The 21,027-nt window shown below is 48.0% G+C and overlaps 2 protein-coding genes across 7 annotated transcripts in view; one reads left to right on the forward strand and one right to left on the reverse strand.

Annotated features, from left to right (window-relative positions):
• The window catches only part of IL16 (interleukin 16), a 64,931-nt gene extending 57,443 nt beyond the window's left edge, over positions 1-7,488 (forward strand). For all 6 annotated transcript variants that reach the window (XM_081888403.1, XM_081888401.1, XM_081888399.1 and 3 more), the window contains one exon: positions 5,973-7,488. In XM_081888403.1, coding sequence (XP_081744529.1) covers positions 5,973-6,169 — 197 coding nt within the window. In that variant the 3' untranslated portion in view covers positions 6,170-7,488. The remainder of the gene's footprint in view (positions 1-5,972) is intronic.
• Positions 7,489-8,993: 1,505 nt separating this feature from the next.
• On the reverse strand, positions 8,994-19,523 carry STARD5 (StAR related lipid transfer domain containing 5). The gene is made up of 6 exons (XM_081888792.1): positions 19,375-19,523; positions 15,330-15,379; positions 13,837-13,969; positions 13,267-13,384; positions 10,651-10,744; positions 8,994-9,166 (listed from the first exon to the last, which is right to left on the reverse strand). Exons 1-6 carry the CDS (start codon positions 19,462-19,464, stop codon positions 9,019-9,021), a joined length of 633 nt encoding a protein of 210 aa, XP_081744918.1. The 5' UTR covers positions 19,465-19,523; the 3' UTR covers positions 8,994-9,018.
• Between the last annotated feature and the right edge of the window lie 1,504 nt (positions 19,524-21,027).

Raw genomic sequence — 21,027 nt, forward strand, 5'->3', positions numbered from 1 at the left:
TCTCCTCGTCGTCCGAGGATTCAAACACTTCTAACCATGGCGTACCGTCTCTCTCCCCGTCTTCCTCTTCTTCGTCGGAGTCGGCTTCCTCACCCACCCCTGACTCTGGGAACCCTCCAAACTCTCCTTCCTCATCGGTGGTCCCAAAGTGTTCCCTTCTAAATCGTGCCACGGGTTGCGGTTTTTTTGGGAAACGCCGATGAAATGTTTCTATTAAAACCTCGTCATTGACTACCTCAGCGGGTACCCAAGTGTTTTCCGACTCTACTTCCCCCTCCCATTCTACCAGATATTCCACCTGATCCCCCTTCCACCTGGAATCAATGATTCCTGCCACGTTCATGTCGCGTTCTCTCTCTTCTATCACGGGCGTTCGGGAGACCTCTCTCTCACGCTCTCCCCCCCATTCACGTCCCTCTCGGTACGGCGACAGTAATGACCTGTGAAATACTGGGTGCAATTTCATGTGACTGGGCAGTCTGAGTTTGAATGCTACTGGGTTCACCTGCTGTATGACCTCAAAGGGTCCCAATCTTTTGGGTTTCAGTTTCTTACAACCCCCCTTGAAAGGTAGTCCCTGGGTGGATAGCCACACCCGGTCTCCCACCCTTATAGTTTCACCTTCCCTCCTATTTTTGTCTGCTTGCTTTTTATATTCTTCCTTGGCTCTCTCTAAGTTAAGTTGTAGCTGACGGTGGATGGCTTCCATCTCTTCAACAAAATGTTCCGCCGCCGGCACACTCCACCTCTCCCCTCCTTCTCCTGGAAATGCCCTGGGATGACACCCATAATTTGCCAGAAAGGGACTCAGCCCTGTGGACACGTTCTCAGCGTTGTTGTAGGCAAATTCTGCCAGAGGTAACTTATCTACCCAATCATTTTCTCGGTCCTTTACATAACACCTCAGGTATTGTTGTAAAATCCCGTTTGCCCTTTCCGCTTGCCCATTTGTTTCCGGGTGCCGGGCAGTGGAGAAATTGATTTCCACGTGCAGTAAGCTCATAAGTTTCCTCCAGAACCTGGAAGTAAACTGTTTCCCTCTGTCGCTGACCACCCTCAAGGGGGCGCCATGCAACCGGAAAATATGCTCTACGAACAACTTGGCGGTTTCCTCCGCTGTGACCGCATGTGAACAGGCTATAAAATGACACATCTTAGTTAATAGATCTACCACTACCATGACCGCCGTTTTGCCCTTGGATTTTGGCAGGTCCGTCATAAAATCTATGGAGACTGCCTCCCATGGCCTTTCTGGTGTGGGTAAGGGTTGTAAGAGCCCCGCTGGCGCCACCCTCTCCCCTTTCGCTCGCTGGCACCTGTCGCAACCCCTGACATATTCCCGTACATCCTCCCTCACCTTGGGCCACCAAAACTCCCTGGTAACCAACCACATGGTTTTGTGCTGTCCAAAATGCCCCGCTGTGGGGCTATCATGCAACTGCTTGAGTACTCTGCCCCTCAGTTCCCCATCGGGTATGTACAGTGCCCCTTTGTAATACAACGCCCCACTCTTTTCTTCAAACCCCCCTGTGTTCTCCTCTGTCCTCCTGAGTTCTCTGAGTTTCTCTTGGGCGTATTCGTCGTTCTCCGTACCCTCTAACAGTTCTTTCTGCCCCACCAAAGCCGCCCCACACACCCAGCGGTCTTCAGGGATTACGTGCCTTGCTTCCGGTGCGCCCTCCCCCTCTAAGTACTCAGGCTTTCTGGAAAGAGCGTCCGCCCTTACGTTCTCGGACCCTGGCACGTAACGAATCTCAAAATTGAATTTGGAGAACTCCTGGGCCCATCTCACTTGTCTCTGGTTCAGCACTCGGGCTGTTCTCCAGTACTCCAGATTTTTGTGGTCAGTCCGGACTTGAACCTTGTGCTGCGCCCCAATCAGCAAGTGCCGCCATCTCCGGAATGCTTCATGAATGGCGAGCAGTTCTCGGTCGTATACTGTGTAGTTCCTCTCGGATTTGTTCAACTTCCGCGAGAAGAATGCACACGGTCTCCATTCAGACGCATCTTTCCCCGGCTGGAGAAGCACGGCCCCTACCGCTCGGTCTGACGCGTCAGTCTCCACTCGCATTGGTTGCCGTAGATCCACGTGCAAAAGTTGCTCCTCCGACGCAAACGCTGCCTTTAAGCGTTCGAATGCCCCTTGCGCTTCTTCCGTCCAAGCAAATTTTTTCTTGCTGCTAAGACAATCCGTGATGGGCGCTGTTAAATGGGCAAAGTTCTTGATGAACTTCCTATAGAAGTTTCCGAAGCCCAGGAACCTTTGCACGTCCTTCTTGGTCTTTGGTGTTTTCCATTCCAGTACCGCTTGAACCTTGCTGGGATCCATAGCCAACCCCTTGTCAGACAACCGGTACCCCAGGAATTCCACCTCCCTGCTATGAAACTGGCATTTCTCCAGTTTCACCCACAGCCGATTTTCTCGCAGTTTGCTCAGTACTTCTCTGACATCTCGCACATGCTGCTCCTCATTCTCTGAGTACACCAGGACGTCATCTAAGAACGCCACGCAGTTCTTGTAAAGCAATGGCCCCAGGACGTGATTCATGAATGATTGAAAGCAGGCGGAGCCCCCTTGTAATCCAAAAGGCATAACTAGGTACTCAAACGCCCCCAAGGGGGTGAACATAGTGGTTTTCCACTCATCCCCCTTCCTCACACGTATCAAGTTATATGCCCCCCTAAGGTCCAGCTTGGTAAAAATCTTCCCTTTTCTCACCCGTGTCAGAATGTCATCAATTCTGGGCATAGGGAAAGTCACTGGTTCTGACACAGCATTTAGGGCCCTGAAATCACACACAAGCCTGGGTTTGCCCGTGTTTTTTTTTGTCCACAAAGAACACTGGGCTGCCCCCCACCGCTCGTGACTCTCTGATGAAACCTCGCTTGAGGTTCTTGTCAATGAACTCCCTTAACTCCTGCATCTCACGGTCTGACATGGCATACAGCTTGCCCACTGGCAATTGTGCTCCTGGGAGTAAGGTGATTTGACAGTCAAAGGGTCTGTGCGGGGGCAGTTTATCTGCTTCCTTTTCACTGAAGACGTCAATCAAATCAGCGTATTGTGGTGGCACCTTCCCCTTGTCAGTCACTTCCATCCCTGCTAGAGTGGCTCTGGCCCCTGCCTGACCCTCTCCCTCCTTGCAGTGTTCTAGGCAATGTGCTGAACCAAAGGAAACCACCCTCTGATGCCAGCCTACTAGCGGATCGTGTAGTGCCAGCCAGCTCATTCCCAGAATGATGGGAGCTCCTCCCAAGGTGGCTACATTAAACGCTATCAGTTCTGTGTGTCTTGCCACCCTCATAATCATTGGTACAGTCTGTTGGCTCACTTCTCCCCCCAACAGTTCCCTCCCATCAATCGTGGTTACTTGCAAAGGCTTACTTAATGGGAGAGTTTGTATCTGGTGTTCAGCAGCAAACTCCTTACTCATGAAATTACAGGAGCTGCCTGAATCCAATAGCGCTTTTATCTTTAGTGGGTGTCCGTTTGACAGTTCCAGCAACACCTCTATCACAAGCGCTGGTCTTGGAGGTTCCGGCGTGGGCACATTCACTACTCCCTGGCCTGGCTGCTGTGCCCTGATGTTGGCAACCAGGCGTTGGCTTTTACTTGCTCCTCTATTTCTCCTTCCTCCTTTCCCCCAACAGTTCCCGCCATGCCCTGCCATTCCTTCCTTTGCGGACAAACTCTGGCAAAGTGCCCTGGCTGTTGGCAGAGATAACATCTCTTGGCACTCTTTCCCTCCTTCTTCCGCCCTTCACTGGTGTTTGAAACTGCGCGCGCGCGCGCTGTTCCCAGTTCCATCGGCTCTGCGGGCGGGAAAGACTGCTCCGGAATCTCTGGAATGCGGAAGTCCTTCCAACGTTCCCCCTTTCCTTCCCGCTTTTCCAAAGCTCTTGCTTCTTGGCGCGCTCCTATGGACAGTGCAGATTTAGTCAGCTGATCCATAGACTCCGCCCTGGGCGCCCGGGAAAGTTCATCTTTCACGGTCGGAGAGAGCCCTTCTTCAAATAACATTTGAATAGGTTCACTTGCTAGATCCCACCCCAGTCTATGAATAAGCATAGTGAACTCAGTCCAGTACTCACGTACAGATCGGCTCCCCTGTTTGCACCCCATCAACTGCCTCCGCACCACCCCCTGCTCAATCTCGCTGGAAAACATCAAGTCCATGGCGCGAAAAAACTTCCTCGTGTCCTTTAAGATATCATTATTGGCTGCCATCAGGGGTCGAACCCAGTCCCTCGCCCCTCCCTCTAGATGGCTAATTACGTACGCCACTCTAGAGTTCTCATCGGTGAAGTCATCAAACAGTAGATTGAGAGCATATTGCATCTCCGTTCTAAAGGCTTGATAGTTCCTGGGATCCCCCCCAAATCTCTGCACCAATCCAGGCACCTTTCTGGCAAGTGGGGCGGTTTTCCCCTTATCCGCATCTTGAGCTCTCCTCTCCTCAAGCCTCGCAGTTTGCAGCGCGAGCTGGACCTCCATCGCCCTGTACCTTTCCTCCAGGCTTGGACCTGCTCCAGCTCCAGCTCCTGCGGTTCCGGCTGGTTCGCTCATGATGCCCTCTGCTTGCACAAGCTGCTTTCAAAGACTGTCAGATTGCTGTGATGGGATAATGAGCTGCTTGTGCGTAAAAGCTTGATCCCTCTGGTGTTTGGCTGGTCAACCAAACCGAGGCACTAACGGAGCCTCCCAAGGCGTGACTCCGTTAGTCGCTGGTAGAATCTGACAGTGGGTGTCTACGAAATTTACGCCAGCATAAAAGTTGTTTCACGGACATGCGCCTTCGTGACTCTCTGCGCGACAGCTTCCGGCGAAGGGTGGGAGTTGCCAACGGGGGTCTTGTTACCTCTGCACTATTCTCACTAGAAGTATCCCAGAGCCCTCCCTCCTCCGACTCCCCTTCTGCCGGAGCTTCTGCTCTCCCCCTGCTGGTTCCCTCCTCCGCTGCAGAATCTCTCCGAGTCTGCTGGAGCCTCTGCACCATCTCTCTTTCCGATGGCAGTTCCCTGACAGCACCATCCAACCACTTAGGGACTCCACTCCGGATTTGTGTAGAGTTTACTCCTCAGCCTTTTCTTTTCCCAAAGATGTCCTGCACTCCATATAAAAAAATATAACTTTGCACTGAATTTCTGACCCAATAAAAGCCGGAGTTTGCAACCTTTTGTGGCGATCACACAGGGTCCCCGGACATTTAGCGGTCTGTTGATCCCTGTGCCACCACTGTGCTCCCTTCCCCGCTGCCACCAACCAGTTACTCTCGAGTAAAACACTGAGTCCAGTCAGTTGTTAAAAGTGAACAAAAAAAAACAAGTTTATTTTACAAACATTAACAAGTTTATGGTTTCTCAGATTATATTCCTGTCAGTATCTTAACTTTAGTTTCTTTACCGGCCTATACCTTCCTAATACCTTCTGACTGATTATCTCAGCTGTTTGACTGATTCCTCTTAACAAATTCTCTCACTCTCTCACATCAGACTAGTCCAACCCACAGACATATCCTCTCTGTCTCTTCTAACTCCAGACTGTCTTCTCAACCACTCTAACTCCTCCAAATACCCTCTTTGCTTAAACCTTATACGCTGTTAACTCTGCCCCCTGGGATTCCCATTGGTTAGTCATTTTACAATAAGTTAACTTTCCTTATAAACCCAGTATGATGCCACACACCTTGGCGGGCAAACACCACACCTTTACACTGATAACATTTGCAGAATGTCTCTTATGTGTATTTTTGCCTCTGGCCCAATGTTCAAGCCCAATGGGAATTGTGGTACAATGAGATGTATAGGTCACTATGTTGGCAATCCCTGCAGTTAGGAATGGGAACTACTGGTTGTGCCAAAGGCTTCATTGGAAGAGGTGGTGTTTGGGGTTGATTCTCCATGTGTTTGTGCTGTTTCCCATATACCATATTCTCATAAGCCGTCTATTGTACTCCTTTTGCTTCTTTTAGGGGCGGCATTGGAACACAGCCCCACAGTTCAGCCTGGGGACGAGTTGTTACAGGTGCACACAACTCTGATGCAAGGACTCACTCGTTTCGAAGCCTGGAACATCATCAAGACGTTGCCTGATGGACCGATTAATGCTGTCATCAAGAGAAAAAACTCCATCAGCAAAACTACGGCATCTCTCCATGGAGAGGAATGACAGCGATTTTTAAAAAAGGGAAGAACAGAGCCTGAACTGCTGCCCGTGTTAAACAATGACCAAAAAAGCTTTCATTTATCACTCAAAAGCCACAAAAGACCCAGGTGCCCAGCACCAGATGTTCGTTGCGAGCGAAGAGAAAGTTGGCCAGGACTGAGAAGAGGTGTATGTCAAAAGCTTGTTTGGTTGTGGTCCCAGTATTAATAAAGCAGCTGCCGCGAGGGGTACACTAATTAAAAGGAGGCTTTGTTAACAAGCAACTCAAGAGCCAAAACCTGTAGATCAGCTTGGGGGTGAAACAGATGCTGATGAATTAACATGTCTTGATTGCATAATGAGTGGATGAAGCACATTGCTCATGCACCCACATCTGGCAGGGAAGAGTGGCGCATGGAAGTGGTTCTGGACATATGGATCCCTTTGATGGATGGGAACCACATGTGTAGTCTAGGCGGCACGTTTTGTCATGAGCCACCCTCTATTGCTGCAAGATGTAGAAAGTGGGCTCATGGTGCAACACTGACGGGAACACATGGCCTCATCACTTAAGCGCCGTGCATGGATTGTGGGCGTATCTGGCTCAGGGACACTTGATTTAGCAACATCTTTCAACTCTGTTCTATGTTGTCCAAATAAATCATCACTGTTGTAATCACTGTAAGTTTACTTGTAATTACCACCCACCCCGCTTTAATGAACTTGCCTGATCACTCTAAGTACCATGGCTTTCCAGCCGCAGCAGAAACACACCAGCAACAGTTCAAAAGCACCATCTATTATGACTATGATTATGATTAATTTACAAGGTACTATCCATCTTATGGGATGCGGGTGGCGCTGTGGGTTAAACCACAGAGCCTAGGGCTTGCTGATCAGAAGGTCGGCGGTTCGAATCCCTGCGACGGGGTGAGCTCCCGTTGCTCGGTCCCTGCTCCTGACAACCTAGCAGTTCGAAAGCACATCAAAGTGCAAGTAGATAAATAGGTACCACTCCAGTGGGAAGGTAAATGGCGCTTCCGTGCGCTGCTCTGGTTCGCCAGAAGTGGCTTAGTCATGCTGGCCACAGGACCCTGAAGCTGTACACCAGCTCTCTCAGCCAATAAAGCGAGATGAGCGCCGCAACCCCAGAGTTGGCCACAACTGGACCTAATGGTCAGGAGTCCCTTTACCTTTAACCATCTTATGGTCCATAAAAAACGTAAAGGTTAGAAGAGTTTTATTGCCTGAGCTATGTGAAGAACCAAATCGCACATGGTGGGGCTGTGAAATGGTGAAGGTAGTAGGTCACATGCTTAAATGCTTCTCTTTCTCTCCCCCTCTCTCAAAAAATATCCCTGCACACAGAAGACTAGCATGTTAGAGAGAAGGCTAAGCCAGAACTTTTCTCCCTGATACATTGGCTTTCTATCAGCAGAGGTGGGTTTTTGTGTGATGCTCTCACCACCACCACAGACACTGTTATCTGAATGTTGTTTGGTAAATGGGAATAAGAGCAAATCCACAGCAAGGAGAATTTGTGCTAAGATTACAGTGGCATGGCTGAGGATGCCCACACTGTAAGGCCTTGTAGACCTAACGCCAGATCCAAGTGTGTGTGTGTTTTTATTGACCTAGAGCATTTGTACAAAGGTTCCCAGAGTTGCTTACACGTAGCCATAAAAAACAAGGCAGTTACTGCCTGAAGGCTTACAATCTAAAAAAAACCAACAACGCAAAACACAAGGAGGAAGGGAAGAAGGCACAGGGGTACGAAGGTCTTCTCCATTCAGCTCAATGGGGTGGAGCTGCCTTCATTGGTCAAGCAAACGAGGGCAGGGATATTTTCCCACAGTTCCATGTGTGCATTGCAGCACACATGGGATTCTGCTTCAGGCTGCTAGGCTACCCAGATCTTATCGACCTGGATTGCAGCTGACTTTATAGGCAGGTGATCACAGTTACGTGCTTCCCACCCTAGGGCAGAAGTGTGCAGATAGTTTCCTTTGAAGAGCCACCGCCACCCACTGTTTTCCCTGCTAGCATGTTTTGCTTGTCATGCAAGCGGCACCTGACTCCTTGGTGCTTGGATTGGAAACGCATCATTAGAATGAACAACATTGAGTCTATACAGTGGTACCTCGGGTTAAGAACTTAATTCGTTCCGGAGATCCGTTCTTAACCTGAAACTGTTCTTAACCTGCGGTACCACTTTAGCTAATGGGGCCTCCCGCTGCTGCCGTGCCGCCGGAGCACGATTTCTGTTCTCATCATGAAGCAAAGTTCTTAACCCGAGGTACTATTTCTGGGTTAGCAGAGTCTGTAATCTGAAGCGTCTGTAACCCGAGGTACCAATGTATAGACATCTGGACAAGCAAAGACATCACTGCAGAGGTGGTAGCGGCTCCAGAACACACACACAAAAAATGTTCAGGGATTTTAGAGGTGTTTAAAAGTGGGATGGGACTCATGACAGCCCAGGATTAAAAAAACTGGAATCAAAAGGGGGTCCCTCGCTGTACTGGAAAACCACAGTTCATAATTATTATAGAATGGCAAAAGAACTAGGACAGGGGTAGCCAATGTGGTCTCCCCCCCCCTCACGCCACCCCAAATGCTGTTGGGACTCTCAATACCCACCAGCCCAGGGTTATACCAAAGTACTGTAAGGCAAGCCCAGTTGATGTCAAGGCATCTGCTAAAAATCTTCCCCAGCTAAAAACCAATGGGATTTGCAATTGCTTAACTTTGTTTCAATCATGCCCCAAAGCTGCCACAGTTTTGAATCCCACATCCCCACATTACTTGCAGAGGGCAATCACAGAATTCTGTGCGCACACATGTGCAATTGGAGTTTGTTTGTTTTTAATTGCTTAAGCCGCTAGTTTCAACACTGCTTTGGTCAGATTGCTGTAAAAACCGGTCATGCTGCTTGGGAAGAAGGACTCCACAACTGTTTGAGGAAGGTTGCCGCCTAGGTCTGTCTGAAAGAAAGTGAGGAGTTGCGTCTTACATGGCTCTCTGTAGGGAGAGAAACAAACCAAAAAGCCCCAAATAAGTCAGCAGAAATCACCAGTTTTAGCCAAAGATGCAGGAGAGCCCATTCCTGTAGTCCCACCCATGTGGCCCAAGGTTTCTGATATTTGAAACACTAGGATACCACTTCAAGAAGTCATGGTTTCCCCAAAGAATTCTGGGAGATGTAGTTTGTTAAGGGTGCTCAGAGTTGTTAGGAGGCCCCTATTCCTCTCACATAGTTGAAATTCCCTGAGTTCCCTGTGAAGAGAGATTGGTTGTTAAATCACTCTGTAAAATGTAGCTCTGTGGGAGGAACAGAAGTCTCCTGACAACTCTCAGCACCCTTTGAAAACTACAGCTCCCAGAATGCTTTGGGGGGAAACCACGCCTGTTTAAATTGGTACCACAGTGCTTTTGTATGATGTTAATGTGGCCATTATCAGAATAGCAGGACATGTGGCAATGCATTCTAAATTTAATTATGGTACCATTTTAATTATGATACCATTTTAACTAGAATGGCTTCCCTCAGAGAATCCTGGGGATTGTGGCCTGTTGAGGGTACAGAGAATTGCTTGAAATTCCCAGAATTCCTTAGGAAGAGAGATTGATTGCTAAACCACTTTGGGAATGTGTGTGCTGTTTGAGCCCCATACGGCAACAGTGCTCAAAGCCTGCATATATTGGAAATAAGAGGGCATTATGATACTCTGGCTTCAAAGGCCCCAACCTCCCAGAAGCCTTTGCAAAAATGAACCAGGAAGAAGCTGCTCACAGAGCAATCAGCCATTTTACCTGCAGCAAGCTGACTGCATCTCTCAGCAAATTCAGTCTCCTTGTATCAAATCGGCCTTTAGAGGCTTTAGCATCTAGTTGGATGGTGGGCAAAACTTTCCCTAAACTTTGCAACAACTCCTCCCACTCAATGAAAGCAAGAACCCAACAACATCCATCATATATATACAGTGGTACCTTGGTTCTCAAACAACTTAGAACCCAAACATTGCAAACCCGGAAGTATTCCGGTTTGTGAACTTTTTTTGGAAGCCGAACGTGCTCCATTTTGAGTGTTACGCTTCCAGTTTGAGTGCCACACTTCTGTTTTGACTGTTATACTGCGGTCTGTCTGTTTTTGCTATTTATTTTGCGTTTTTGTGGCTTTATTGTTTTGTTTTTGTGACTGTGTGGAACCCAGTTCAGCTATTGATTGATTGATTGATTGTGTGACTGAAGTACATTGTTTATTGCTTTGATTTTGTAGATCAATGGTTTCATTAGATAGTAAAATTCATGTTAAATTGCCCTTTTAGGGGTTGTTTTTAAAAGTCTGGAACGGATTAATCCGTTTTGCATTACTTTCTATGGGAAAGCGTGCCTTGGTTTTGGAATGCTTTGGTTTTGGAACGGACTTCCCAAACGGATTACGTTTGAGAACCAAGGTACCGCTGTACATGCTTGTGGTACTACAACATTTCCACCCATCTTACCCTGGGGCTGGGATGCAGAAACAGCCGCAGGGATAATTAAGGCCTCTCACGTAACTTGGTTGAAGTTGGCAGAGCGGGTGTTCCACATTGGTTGCTGCAAGGAAGAGATATGAAAATAATGCACACGATAAAGTCCGTTTAGTGCTTTGGGGAAAAGAAAGCCTTTTCAATTTTATAATAATAGTAGAAATACAGTTGTACCTTGAATCCCCAACGCCCTGGAACTCAAACGTTTTGGCTCCCAAACGCCGCAAACCCGGAAGTGATTGTTCCGGTTTGCAAACGTTCTTTCGGAACCTGAACATCTGATGGGTCGTCTGTGGCTTCTGATTGGCTGCAGGAGCTCTGATTGGCTGCAGAAGCCACGATTTGGTTTTCAAACATTTTGGAAGTAGAACGGACTTCCAAAACGGATTCCGTTCGACTTCCAAGGTACAACTGTAATAAAACAGCAAGAGGAGTGTGTCAGGGAACTGCCATCAGTGCCGGAGGGAGAGAGCAAAAGCCAGAGGGATTATAGAGAGCCTCCAGGGATCGGGAGAAGCAGCTCCTCTTCTGGGGAAGAGAATAAACGCAGCTCCAGTGGAGAGGGCGTGCAGGAGTCGGATGTGGCGAGGTGGTCCCACGACTCCTTGCCTGGGACAAGCGGGGAAGGAAGGGATCCTCCGCTGCCCATGCCCTCTCTGCGCAGAAGGCTTTCGCATAGAGAGGGAAGGCAGAGACTGGGTGTCAAGAAGCTTCTTTGCTGGAAGAAGTTTAAGAAATGCCAACTCACGGATTCTGCCAGCGATTGAGTCAGCCACAGGTGAGTGGCTCTCCGGACAAATAAAGTTTACATTAGCAGCCAGCCAGGGAGTGGTTTGCCCTGCTTGCGCACGAGCAACCCCTTGTAAACCTAACAGAGTGGAACACTTTTAAGGTCAGGGTGAGGTGCAACATTATAATGCAATATCTCGCTCAGAATGAGGCAGCTTCTTAGAATCATAGAGTTGGAAGAGACCACAAGGGCCATTGAGTCCAACCCCCTGCCAAGCAGGAAACACCATCAGAGCACTCCTGACATATGATTGTCAAGCCTCTGCTTAAAGACCTCCAAGGAAGGAGACTCCACCACACTCCTTGGCAGCAAATTCCACTGTCGAACAGCTCTTACTGTCAGGAAGTTCTTCCTAATGCTTAGGTGGAATCTTCTTTCTTGTAGTTTGGATCCATTGCTCCATGTCCGCTTCTCTGGAGCAGCAGAAAACAACCTTTCTCCCTCCTCTATGTGGCGTCCTTTTATATATTTGAACATGGCTATCATATCACCCCTTAACCTCCTCTTCTCCAGGCTAAACATGCCCAGCTCCCTTAGCCGTTCCTCATAAGGCATCGTTTCCAGGCCTTTGACCATTTTGGTTGCCCTCCTCTGGACATGTTCCAGTTTGTCAGTGTCCTTATGTTTCTTTATCCATGAGGACTAGAGTCTTACTTTATTCTTAGGGGAAAGTCCACTCATTGGTAGAGCATCTGCTTGGCATGCATCCCAAGGACCATAATTTCCCACTGTCAGTCAGTGTAGAAAAGTACACACCCTAGAATGGACCAAGTAGCTTTCTAGGTGGCAAGAAGCACAAAGTTTGCAGCAGGGAGTAGGCCAGTTTGTGTGTGTGTGTGTGTGCGCGCGCGCACGTGCATCATATTGATTTGAAATAGCCAGTTAATTGCTTAGTTGCCAGCATCTAGGATTTTTTGGTTTTTTACTGGTGGGGATCAAAACTGAAATTTTCAGGTTGTTGCATTCTGTGCTACGTATGAGACTGTTGGGTCTCTCACCTGTGCTGTTACTGAATGGCTACTGGCTTTCAGAGCATCAGTTCACACATGTGAGACCATTGCTTGATGGCAGCAACATCTAAGAAGTGGTGTGTGTATGTGTCATAGCTGTCAACTTACGGATTTAAAAATAAGGGACCAGCAGCCTCGAAAATAAGGGATCAGCAAGCAAAAAAGGGGATTTTCTGGGCACAGGTATGTTCAACTTCTGAGCCCCTCCGAGCTATAGGCAGAAAGCCCAGCCACCAGCCAAACAAAGCCTCAAGCGGTGGTTCCCACAGCGCAGCAACCCGGCAAAGGGGATGCAGCAAGGAAAACCACCGTCACCTCTCCACTGGGAAGTGCTGAGCAAAGGCGAGTCCCCAGGCAACACGGCCGATTTGATCAGCACAAGGCATGCATGTTCCACCCCCCCAGTCATTCTTAGACTCCTTATTGGGTGAGCAACACAGCCAAGCAACACAGTTGGAGCCTCCCTCCTCCCTGGCCGGCAGGGAGGGAGGGAGAGGAGCTGCCTCCTTTGAAACACGGGAAATTTAAGGGACATCATCAATAAGGGACAGCAGCGGGACACAGCACTGGGATAAGGGAGTTTCCCGCCAAATAAGGGACGGTTGACAGCTATGGTGTGTGTGTGTGTGTGTGTGTTGGCACATGACAGGTCAAGCACCACAGAAAGAGAATTTCCTGGTTGCCTCAAGTCACTGCCAGTCCATACCCACAGCCACTGGTACTGAGTACTCATACTAACATGGGCACCAGCCTATCGGGGCCAATATATTTAGGCTTTGGCCATCTTACCATTAGATGTGATGGTTCCATCCTCATCCCGCTTAATCAGGACGACGTCTATGAACTCCCTCGGAGAGATGATCTTCATAAAAGCCGACGGTGTGATAGTTCTGACTATGGAAACATCCTACAAAGCACAAACCAGGGTTATGGTGTATTATTTGGGCGTATTTGTTGATCTACTGCAGGTACCCCATCCCAGCCTTCATCTGCACCATACATTTAAAGAAGTATCATACTCCTTTAAACAGTTATAGCTTCCCCCAGAGAATCCTGGGAGTTGTAGTTTGTTAAGGGCACCAAGAGTTGTTAGGAGACTCTGATTCCCCTACGGAAGTTGCGGTTCCCAGAGTTCCCTGGGAAGAGGGACTTATCGTTAAACCACTATAGGAAATGTAGCTCAGTGAAGGGAATAAGGTTCTCTAACACCTTTCAGCACCCTTAACAAGGTACATTTCTCATGATTTGGGGGACTGTTTAAAAGTGAAATGAGACTACTTTAAATGTTAAGCGCAGATGGAGCCAAAATGTAGCAGCTGCACTTTACCAGTTGCCACAGTCCAACTGTGTTATACTTACTTCGCTAATCTCTTCAACGACTTCAATCTCCTTCACATTTGGATCCCATTTTTCTCGAAGTCCACCCGTCTCTGGTTTCAAACATTTAAAGACATCCTCCGGTTTTGCAGGCATAATCCCTTCCGCTTTGTATCTTTCAGGAGAAGGAAGAACAAAAGGGACATACAGACATAAACAATTAAAAAATTGACCTCATTTTATTTCGGTCTCTGTAGGCTGACCTCTGATGCTAGAGATGATAGGATCCCACTCCAGACTAAAGATTTTTCAATGTCCCATCCACATGATAAACTCAAATCAAATGCCATGTGTATTGGAAATGCATTATTCATGCCAATGGCTTTGCTTTGGTCTTGTACTTAACAACCCACCTGCTCCTACAGGTGACTACAAATTTCATACAGGCATGGGCTGGTGGAGGAAAGACGGATTGCTCCATCCCTCTTTCCTCCAGCTCGCTCGGTTTCTGTGCTAGTTGAGGAGAAAGGGGCTTCTCCCCACAACCAGGGTGGACAGATAGTGGGTTGACGTAGGATGGGGAGAGACAGGTCACCCTGTTCTTCTTCCCATAGTCCACCTGGTAGAAGGCATTTTTAAAAATTGGTCTGCTCGTTGTTGGAGGCTGTGTGGGGAGGTTGGGGAGAAAATCTGCAGGCGAATAACTTGTGTGGCTTATTTGCAAGCCTGCTCTGCTTGGTGGAAAACTGCAACCTCTCAACTTAACTCTCTTGCAGGTGGAAAGAGAAAGCTGCAACAAAAATTTATCACAAACTCAAAATCTGGAAATAATAATAGTATTTAACCCACCCCCCTCCAAAATCTGGCTGGGTTTCCCCAGCCACTCTGGGCGGCTCCCAACAGAATATTAAAAACACGATGAAATCAGTCATTAAAAACTTCCCTAAACAGGGCTGCCTTCAGATGTCTTCTAAAAGTCAGGTAGTTGTTTATTTCCTTGACATCTGGTGGGAGGGCACTCCACACAGTGGGTGCCACTACCGAGGAGGCCCTCCTCTGCCCAGTTCCCTGTAACCTCACTTCTCGCAGGGAGGGAACCGCCAGAAGGCCCTTGGATCTGGACCTCAGTGTCCGGGCAGAACAATGGCGGTGGAGACGCTCCTTCAGGTTTACTGTGCTGAGGCCGTTTAGGGCTTTAAAGGTCAGCACTAACATTTTTAATTGTGCTCGGAATGTACCGGTACATTTGAGAACTCAGATGTATAAAAACTGAATGGAAACTGCCCATTCAATCCTATACTCAAGTTATTTGGCAATAGGCCCCAATGGAACTTATTTCTGAACAGGCATATATATTTTTTTATTTATGATTTATTAAATATAGATAGTGCCCTTCATCAAAAGATCACAGGATATATAGGATTGTACTGCAGATGTGACCAAAGTGGTGGGATGTACCTTATTCCCCAAGTAATTTACCTCCTTAATAAATATGCTCATTTTGGGTGTATGTGTGTGTGTATAACTTTACTTACATGTTTCCATGAAACTCAGTTGATGGTCTCCAAGATATGGAAATTTCATTCTAGAAAAATTAAATTAAATCAATCAAAATCCACTCCTACACTATAACTGTGTCGAGTGAGATTATTTTTAAAAAACTTTTAAAAACCTCAGCACTTATATAGCACTTTAGAAGTGTTTCAAGCTCTCTACCCATCTATTATCTCAGTATTTTCCACAACGGTCCTGTAAGATAGTTAGAATAAATATCCTCTTATACTGCAGGCGGGGAAACATGGTTGAGACAGAGTGTGTGGCTTAAACCAGTGTGCTGAATTAGTTAGAACGCTGGATTAAATTCAAGGAAATGCAGGTCTGAAATTCACTGGGTTATCTTGTGACAGTCACCAACTCTCTGTCAGGTTTGTTGTGAAGACAAATGATTAGGATACGATCCAAGTTGCCTTCTTCTCCTTGACGGCAATGTAGGATACAAATGCACCAGTAAATGCACCACTCATATTTGGAAGTCTTGTTTATTTGTTTCAGCAGAATAATGCCAAGGACCAGCATTCAAATAGGGTAAGGTAAAGGTAAAGGTAAAGGGACCCCTGACCATTAGGTCCAGTCGTGACTGACTCTGGGGTTGTGGGGCTCATCTCGCTTTATTGGCCAAGGGAGCCGGCGCACAGCTTCCGGGTTATGTGGCCAGCATGACTAAGCCGCTTCTGGTGAACCAGAGCAGCGCACGGAAACACCGTTTACCTTCCCGCCAGAGTGGTACCTATTTATCTACTTGCTCTTTGATGTGCTTTTGAACTGCTAGGTTGGCAGGAGCAGGAACCAAGCAACGGGAGCTCACCCCATCGATTCGAGGATTCGAACAGCTGACCTTCTGATTGGCAAGCCCTAGGCTCTGTGGTTTAACCCACAGAGCTACCCACGTCCCTATTCAAATAGGGTACCTTTCAGAAAAAAGAGGTCTGCAGCACTTCAAAGGCTAACACATTTAGTGTGGCATCAATGTTCATAGACTAGACCAGCCTGTCTATAAACATACGAAACTGCCTTATTCGAAGTCAGACCATTGGGTCCATCTTTCTCAATCTTGTCTACACTGACTGGCAATACTGCAAATGGAACCTGGGGCTTTCTAAAGCGGATGTTCTACAGAGCATCATCAGGAACAGAGACAAATAATAATAATAATAATAATTTTTTTTATTTATACCCCGCCCTCCCCAGCCAAGGCCAGGCTCAGAGCGGCTTACAAGCAATAATAAAAACAAGATGAATGATTACAACTTAAAAACAAAAATAAAATACAACATTAAAATAATGGAACATTAAAATATTAAAATGTAGCCTCATCGCAGGAGAAGGAAAAGAAAGAAGAAAAAAAAGAGAAGGAGGGAATCAAATTGGCTCCAAGCCAAAGGCCAGGCGGAACAACTCTGTCTTACAGGCCCTGCGGAAAGAAATCAGATCCTGCAGGGCCCTGGTCTCATGAGGCAGAGCGTTCCACCAGGCCGGAGCCAGAGTTGAAAAGGCCCTGGCTCTGGTTGGAGCCAATCTAACTTCCTTAGGGCCCAGGACCACTAGGGTGTTGTTATTTATGGACCTTGAGGCTCTCCGTGGGGCATACCAGGAGAGGTGGTCCCGTAGGTACGAGGGTCCTAGGCGAATTAAGTTCTTAACCCAATGAGGAACGCCTTAAGGAGCCCGATCAGGAAGAAGCTGGTTTGAGAAATACACACCAACAGTGATATCTTAAAACAAAACACAGGATACATGTGCATTTTGGTTTTCCCCGCAAATTTTTGTTATTCGTTTTATAACACAAATAAAAAACAAAGACAGAAAAGACAAACAATACGAACAAATTCTTGTCATATCCTTATTTTTCTAAACATTGTTAAGTGGGCTTCCCCAAGTCCCACCTATCTGATTTTCATTTTATTTCATCTTTAGCAGTTTACCGTACATATATCATAATTTCTAACCATCTTTTTTATCATACTTAAAATAACTTCAAATTTTATCACTTACAAAAAATACTATTTTAAAATACCCTATCTTCTACTTCTAACCCTACAGCCGATATCCACTTCCAAAGCTATTCTAAAGTTTAAACATTAACATATTTTTTCAAATATTCCTTAAACTTCTTCCAGTCTTCTTCCACTGTCTCTTGTGGATTTTGGAGAACGTTTGTATATAATTTTTATTGAATTGTCTGTTTTACAATTTAAACTACAGTGGTACCTTGGGTTAAGAACTTAATTCGCTCCGGAGGTCTGTTTGTAACCTGAAACTGTTCTTAACCTGAAGCACCACTTTAGCTAATGGGGCCTCCCACTGCGCCGCCGGAGCACGATTTCTGTTCTTATCCTGAAGCAAAGTTCTTAACCCGAGGTACTATTTCTGGGTCAGCGGAGTCTGTAACCTGAAGCGTCTGTAACCTGAAGTGTCTGTAACCCGAGGTACCACCGCACTACTGAAAACAAGTTTGGCGGCTGCAGCTTCCTTGAAACCACATTGTCTCCTCCCAGCTGGCAACATCACACTGTAGCATGTCCTCAGATGCACCAATGAGACCTGCTGACGCCTCCCCCTTCCCCCGCCTCCTCCAGGCTAAACAATGAGTGTCACATTGCTTGCTTGTGTCACATTGCTTGCTTGTTCGCGGCAGGAACAGACAGCAAAGAGCATTCAAGGGGAGAGGGAACTGAATGAATTCCCTCCAACATTTCAGAGATGCAGGGGCCGCGGCGTGTGTGTGTGTGGGGGAGATTACAAGCCCCTCTTCACGCACTTGGAAGAGGTTCATGCCCTCTCTCGCCCCTTCCGAATAACGCATTGTCCCCCATTTTCTGTCCAAGGTTTCCTTTTCAGATCATCCATGAATCTGCCCAACCCTATTTGAAAGCCACCACTGCCTCTTGTGGCAGCGAGTTCCACAGATTTAACTGTGCTCTGGGTGAATTGCTCTCTCTTTATCTTCTAGCATTCAGCTCTGTCTTATGTCCAATACAGTGGTACCTCGGGTTACAGACGTTTTAGGTTACAGACACTTTAGGTTACAGACTCCGCTAACCCAGAAATAGTACCTCGGGTTAAGAACTTTGCTTCAGGATGAGAACAGAAATCGCACGGCAGCAGCAGGAGGCCCCATTAGCTAAAGTGGTGCTTCAGGTTAAGAACAGTTTCAGGTTAAGAACGGACCTCCGGAGCGAATTAAGTTCTTAACCCGAGGTACCACTGTACTTCTAGCGTTACGAGAGAGGGGACTTTCCCCTCAGTGGCGTAGCGTGGATTGTCAGCACCCGGGGCAAGGCAAGTAATTTGCACCCCCTAACCCGTGGATTTGCGCCCCCTAACCCCCAGATGTTGCACCCAGTGCGGCCGGCCCCCCCTGCACCCCCCTATGCTACGCCACTGTTTCCCCTCTCCACTTTCTCCAATGCCAGACACAGTTTTATACGCTGAGTTACTACTGTTCCTCCTTTCCAATAACCCGTGCGCCCACCCCACGCTGTAAGGTCCCGGGGGACTCAAGCCAGAACAGATGCCTTCTCAACACACATTCAGCAGCTACAGCAAAGCGTCTCGTGGCCCCGGAAAGAACCTTTTCTCTCCAATTCCTTCTGCTGCTGCCAAAGCAGACAAACCGGGATAGATTAGAGGAAGCAGCTTGGTGGCATTTTGCGTCCCTGTGCTGCGCATTAAATGCATGCACGAGGGAAGCCACCCACCACATGCCGGGCCAGCTTCTTTTTCCACCTGCCAGCCCGGACCGGCAGCGGCTCACTCAGGACGAACAAGCTAGGCGCATCGCCCCGTCCATAAGCGGTACAATCCTAGAACTGTAGAGTGGAAGGGACCCCGAGAGTCATCTAGTCTAACCCCCCTTCCCCTGCGTGCGCAATGCAGGAATCTCAACTAAGGCACCCATGACAGATGGCCATCCAACCTCTGCTTCAAAGGGGGAGTCACCAGGATTTTACCCCCCTCTCAGCCAGGCTGCAGCGGTGAGAAGGGTGGGCAACCTCTCCAAGCGCGCCGCGCGGGCCTCACCGTGCGCTTGCAGCTGCGCCATCCGCTGCAGTCTTTGCGATAGCTCTGCATGCGCTCCGCAGCCCAGCTGGCGGCCTCCCGGTAGTCCATGTCGCCGAGCAGGAGGGCAAAATGGCTCTGGCGCTGCCGGCTGCTGGCCCAGAAGCTCGGAAGCGGGGGAACGGAGCTGCCCAGGCCGGCCCAGAAAAGGGGCCGAGCCTCCGCGTGGAAGCGCCCCCGCTCTCCCCGGCTTGTCCCAGAGAGCGCCGCTTGCGCACGTGGGCGGATCAATGGCCCGGAGCGGAGCGGTGTTTCCCGTGTAACCGGAGGAGGAGGGAAGAGGTTTGTTGCGTGCCATCGCTTGCTGAATCGGGTGGGAGAGGGAGGGTGGCTGGCTGCCGGTCTCCCGCTGCCCCCTTTTAAAGGAGAAGGCGGCGCATACCTTTCATCTATCCATGAGGAAATTAAAGCAGCACGCAACAACCTTAGCTCCCCTCCGTCAATGGGTTGCCGAGGTAAAATTTCAGATATAAGGGGCACTTCGCCAAGGGAGTGTCCTATATATGGGAACACCCAGTACACTTTAATTGAAGCGGGAATAAAAGTTGGTACTATAAAATTAGAGGCCGTGCGCCCAGGAACCTTTCACAATTCAATTTCCAGTCGCATTACTGGCAGAGTTCCAGTAACAAGAACAATCAGCAAAGCATCGGGTAGCAACTTAAAGGGTAAGCAAGACATTACTGTAGTATGTATGAGCTTTTGTAGGATACAGGCAACTCTGCAAAATGCATGAAGCGTTTATTCTCAGCTGGCACTTATGCAGGTAAGAAAAGAAAAGAAAAAAGGGGAGGGTGCTCCACGTGTTTGAAATAAGATATATTTCAGCCCCCATGTGTTTTTTTGAAACAAATCCTTCCTTGGGCTAAAAACGTGAAGGATTTATTCCAAAATAAGCCAGGCCTGGAATAAATCTTATTTCAAGCACCTGATGTTTTTCCTCTTTCTACCTCTGCTAGTAGTGTGTTCTCCATTTTTAAAAAAAGTTATACTGAAGTAGCCAATGTGGTATCCTATTTTTGATGGTGGACCACAACTCCCATTATCCCATGGGTGGGTTCAGGGGGCAGCTGCCCCCCCAATCAAGTAAATAAAAGAACTTAGCTAACTGACCAATTGAGTCACAGATAGCTCATTTCTGCCCCCCCAACAAAAGGCCTCCCCCCCACAACATAAATTCTGCATCTTCCCTGACCATTGGTCATGCTGACTAAGTCTGCTGGGTGTTGCAGTCCAGCAATCCCTGTGCTCTATAGATAGGAAGCTGCCCACAGTTTGTCCCATCTGGTTCAGTACTGTCTACTGGGACTGGCAGTGGCCTCTCCAAATGTTTAGGCTTTGCCATCACTTGATCCTGGAGAAGCCAGGGACTGAACCCAGGGCCTTCTGCATGATGATCATGACAACTGAGCTGCAGATGGGACAGGAAAGGGTGTGAAAGTATTACTGAAAAATAAGACCCGAAGACCCAACTGCAGGAGAGAGATGTGCCACAGCCATGTCCAATTTGTTTCCACTAATCCTCCTGAGAGTCCAGTTTCATCAGCTGTAACAGAATGGCAATTGTGTGGACAGGCGGAGTCCCCCCAACCCCAGGCGACCCCCGAGCGGAAC

This window comes from Podarcis melisellensis (genome assembly GCF_964234715.1).
Source record: "Podarcis melisellensis genome assembly, chromosome: 14".
In the NCBI taxonomy this organism is placed as follows: domain Eukaryota; kingdom Metazoa; phylum Chordata; class Lepidosauria; order Squamata; family Lacertidae; genus Podarcis; species Podarcis melisellensis.

Excerpts from the sequence above, each read along its gene's own strand:
- STARD5 (XM_081888792.1), bottom strand. The coding sequence starts at position 19,464 with ATGGACTACCGGGAGGCCGCCAGCTGGGCTGCGGAGCGCATGCAGAGC. Across the intron at positions 15,380-19,374 it reads GGCGCAGCTGCAAGCGCACG|AATGAAATTTCCATATCTTG; the intron begins GTGAGGCCCGCG and ends TAATTTTTCTAG. Across the intron at positions 13,970-15,329 it reads ACTGAGTTTCATGGAAACAT|ATACAAAGCGGAAGGGATTA; the intron begins GTAAGTAAAGTT and ends TTCTCCTGAAAG.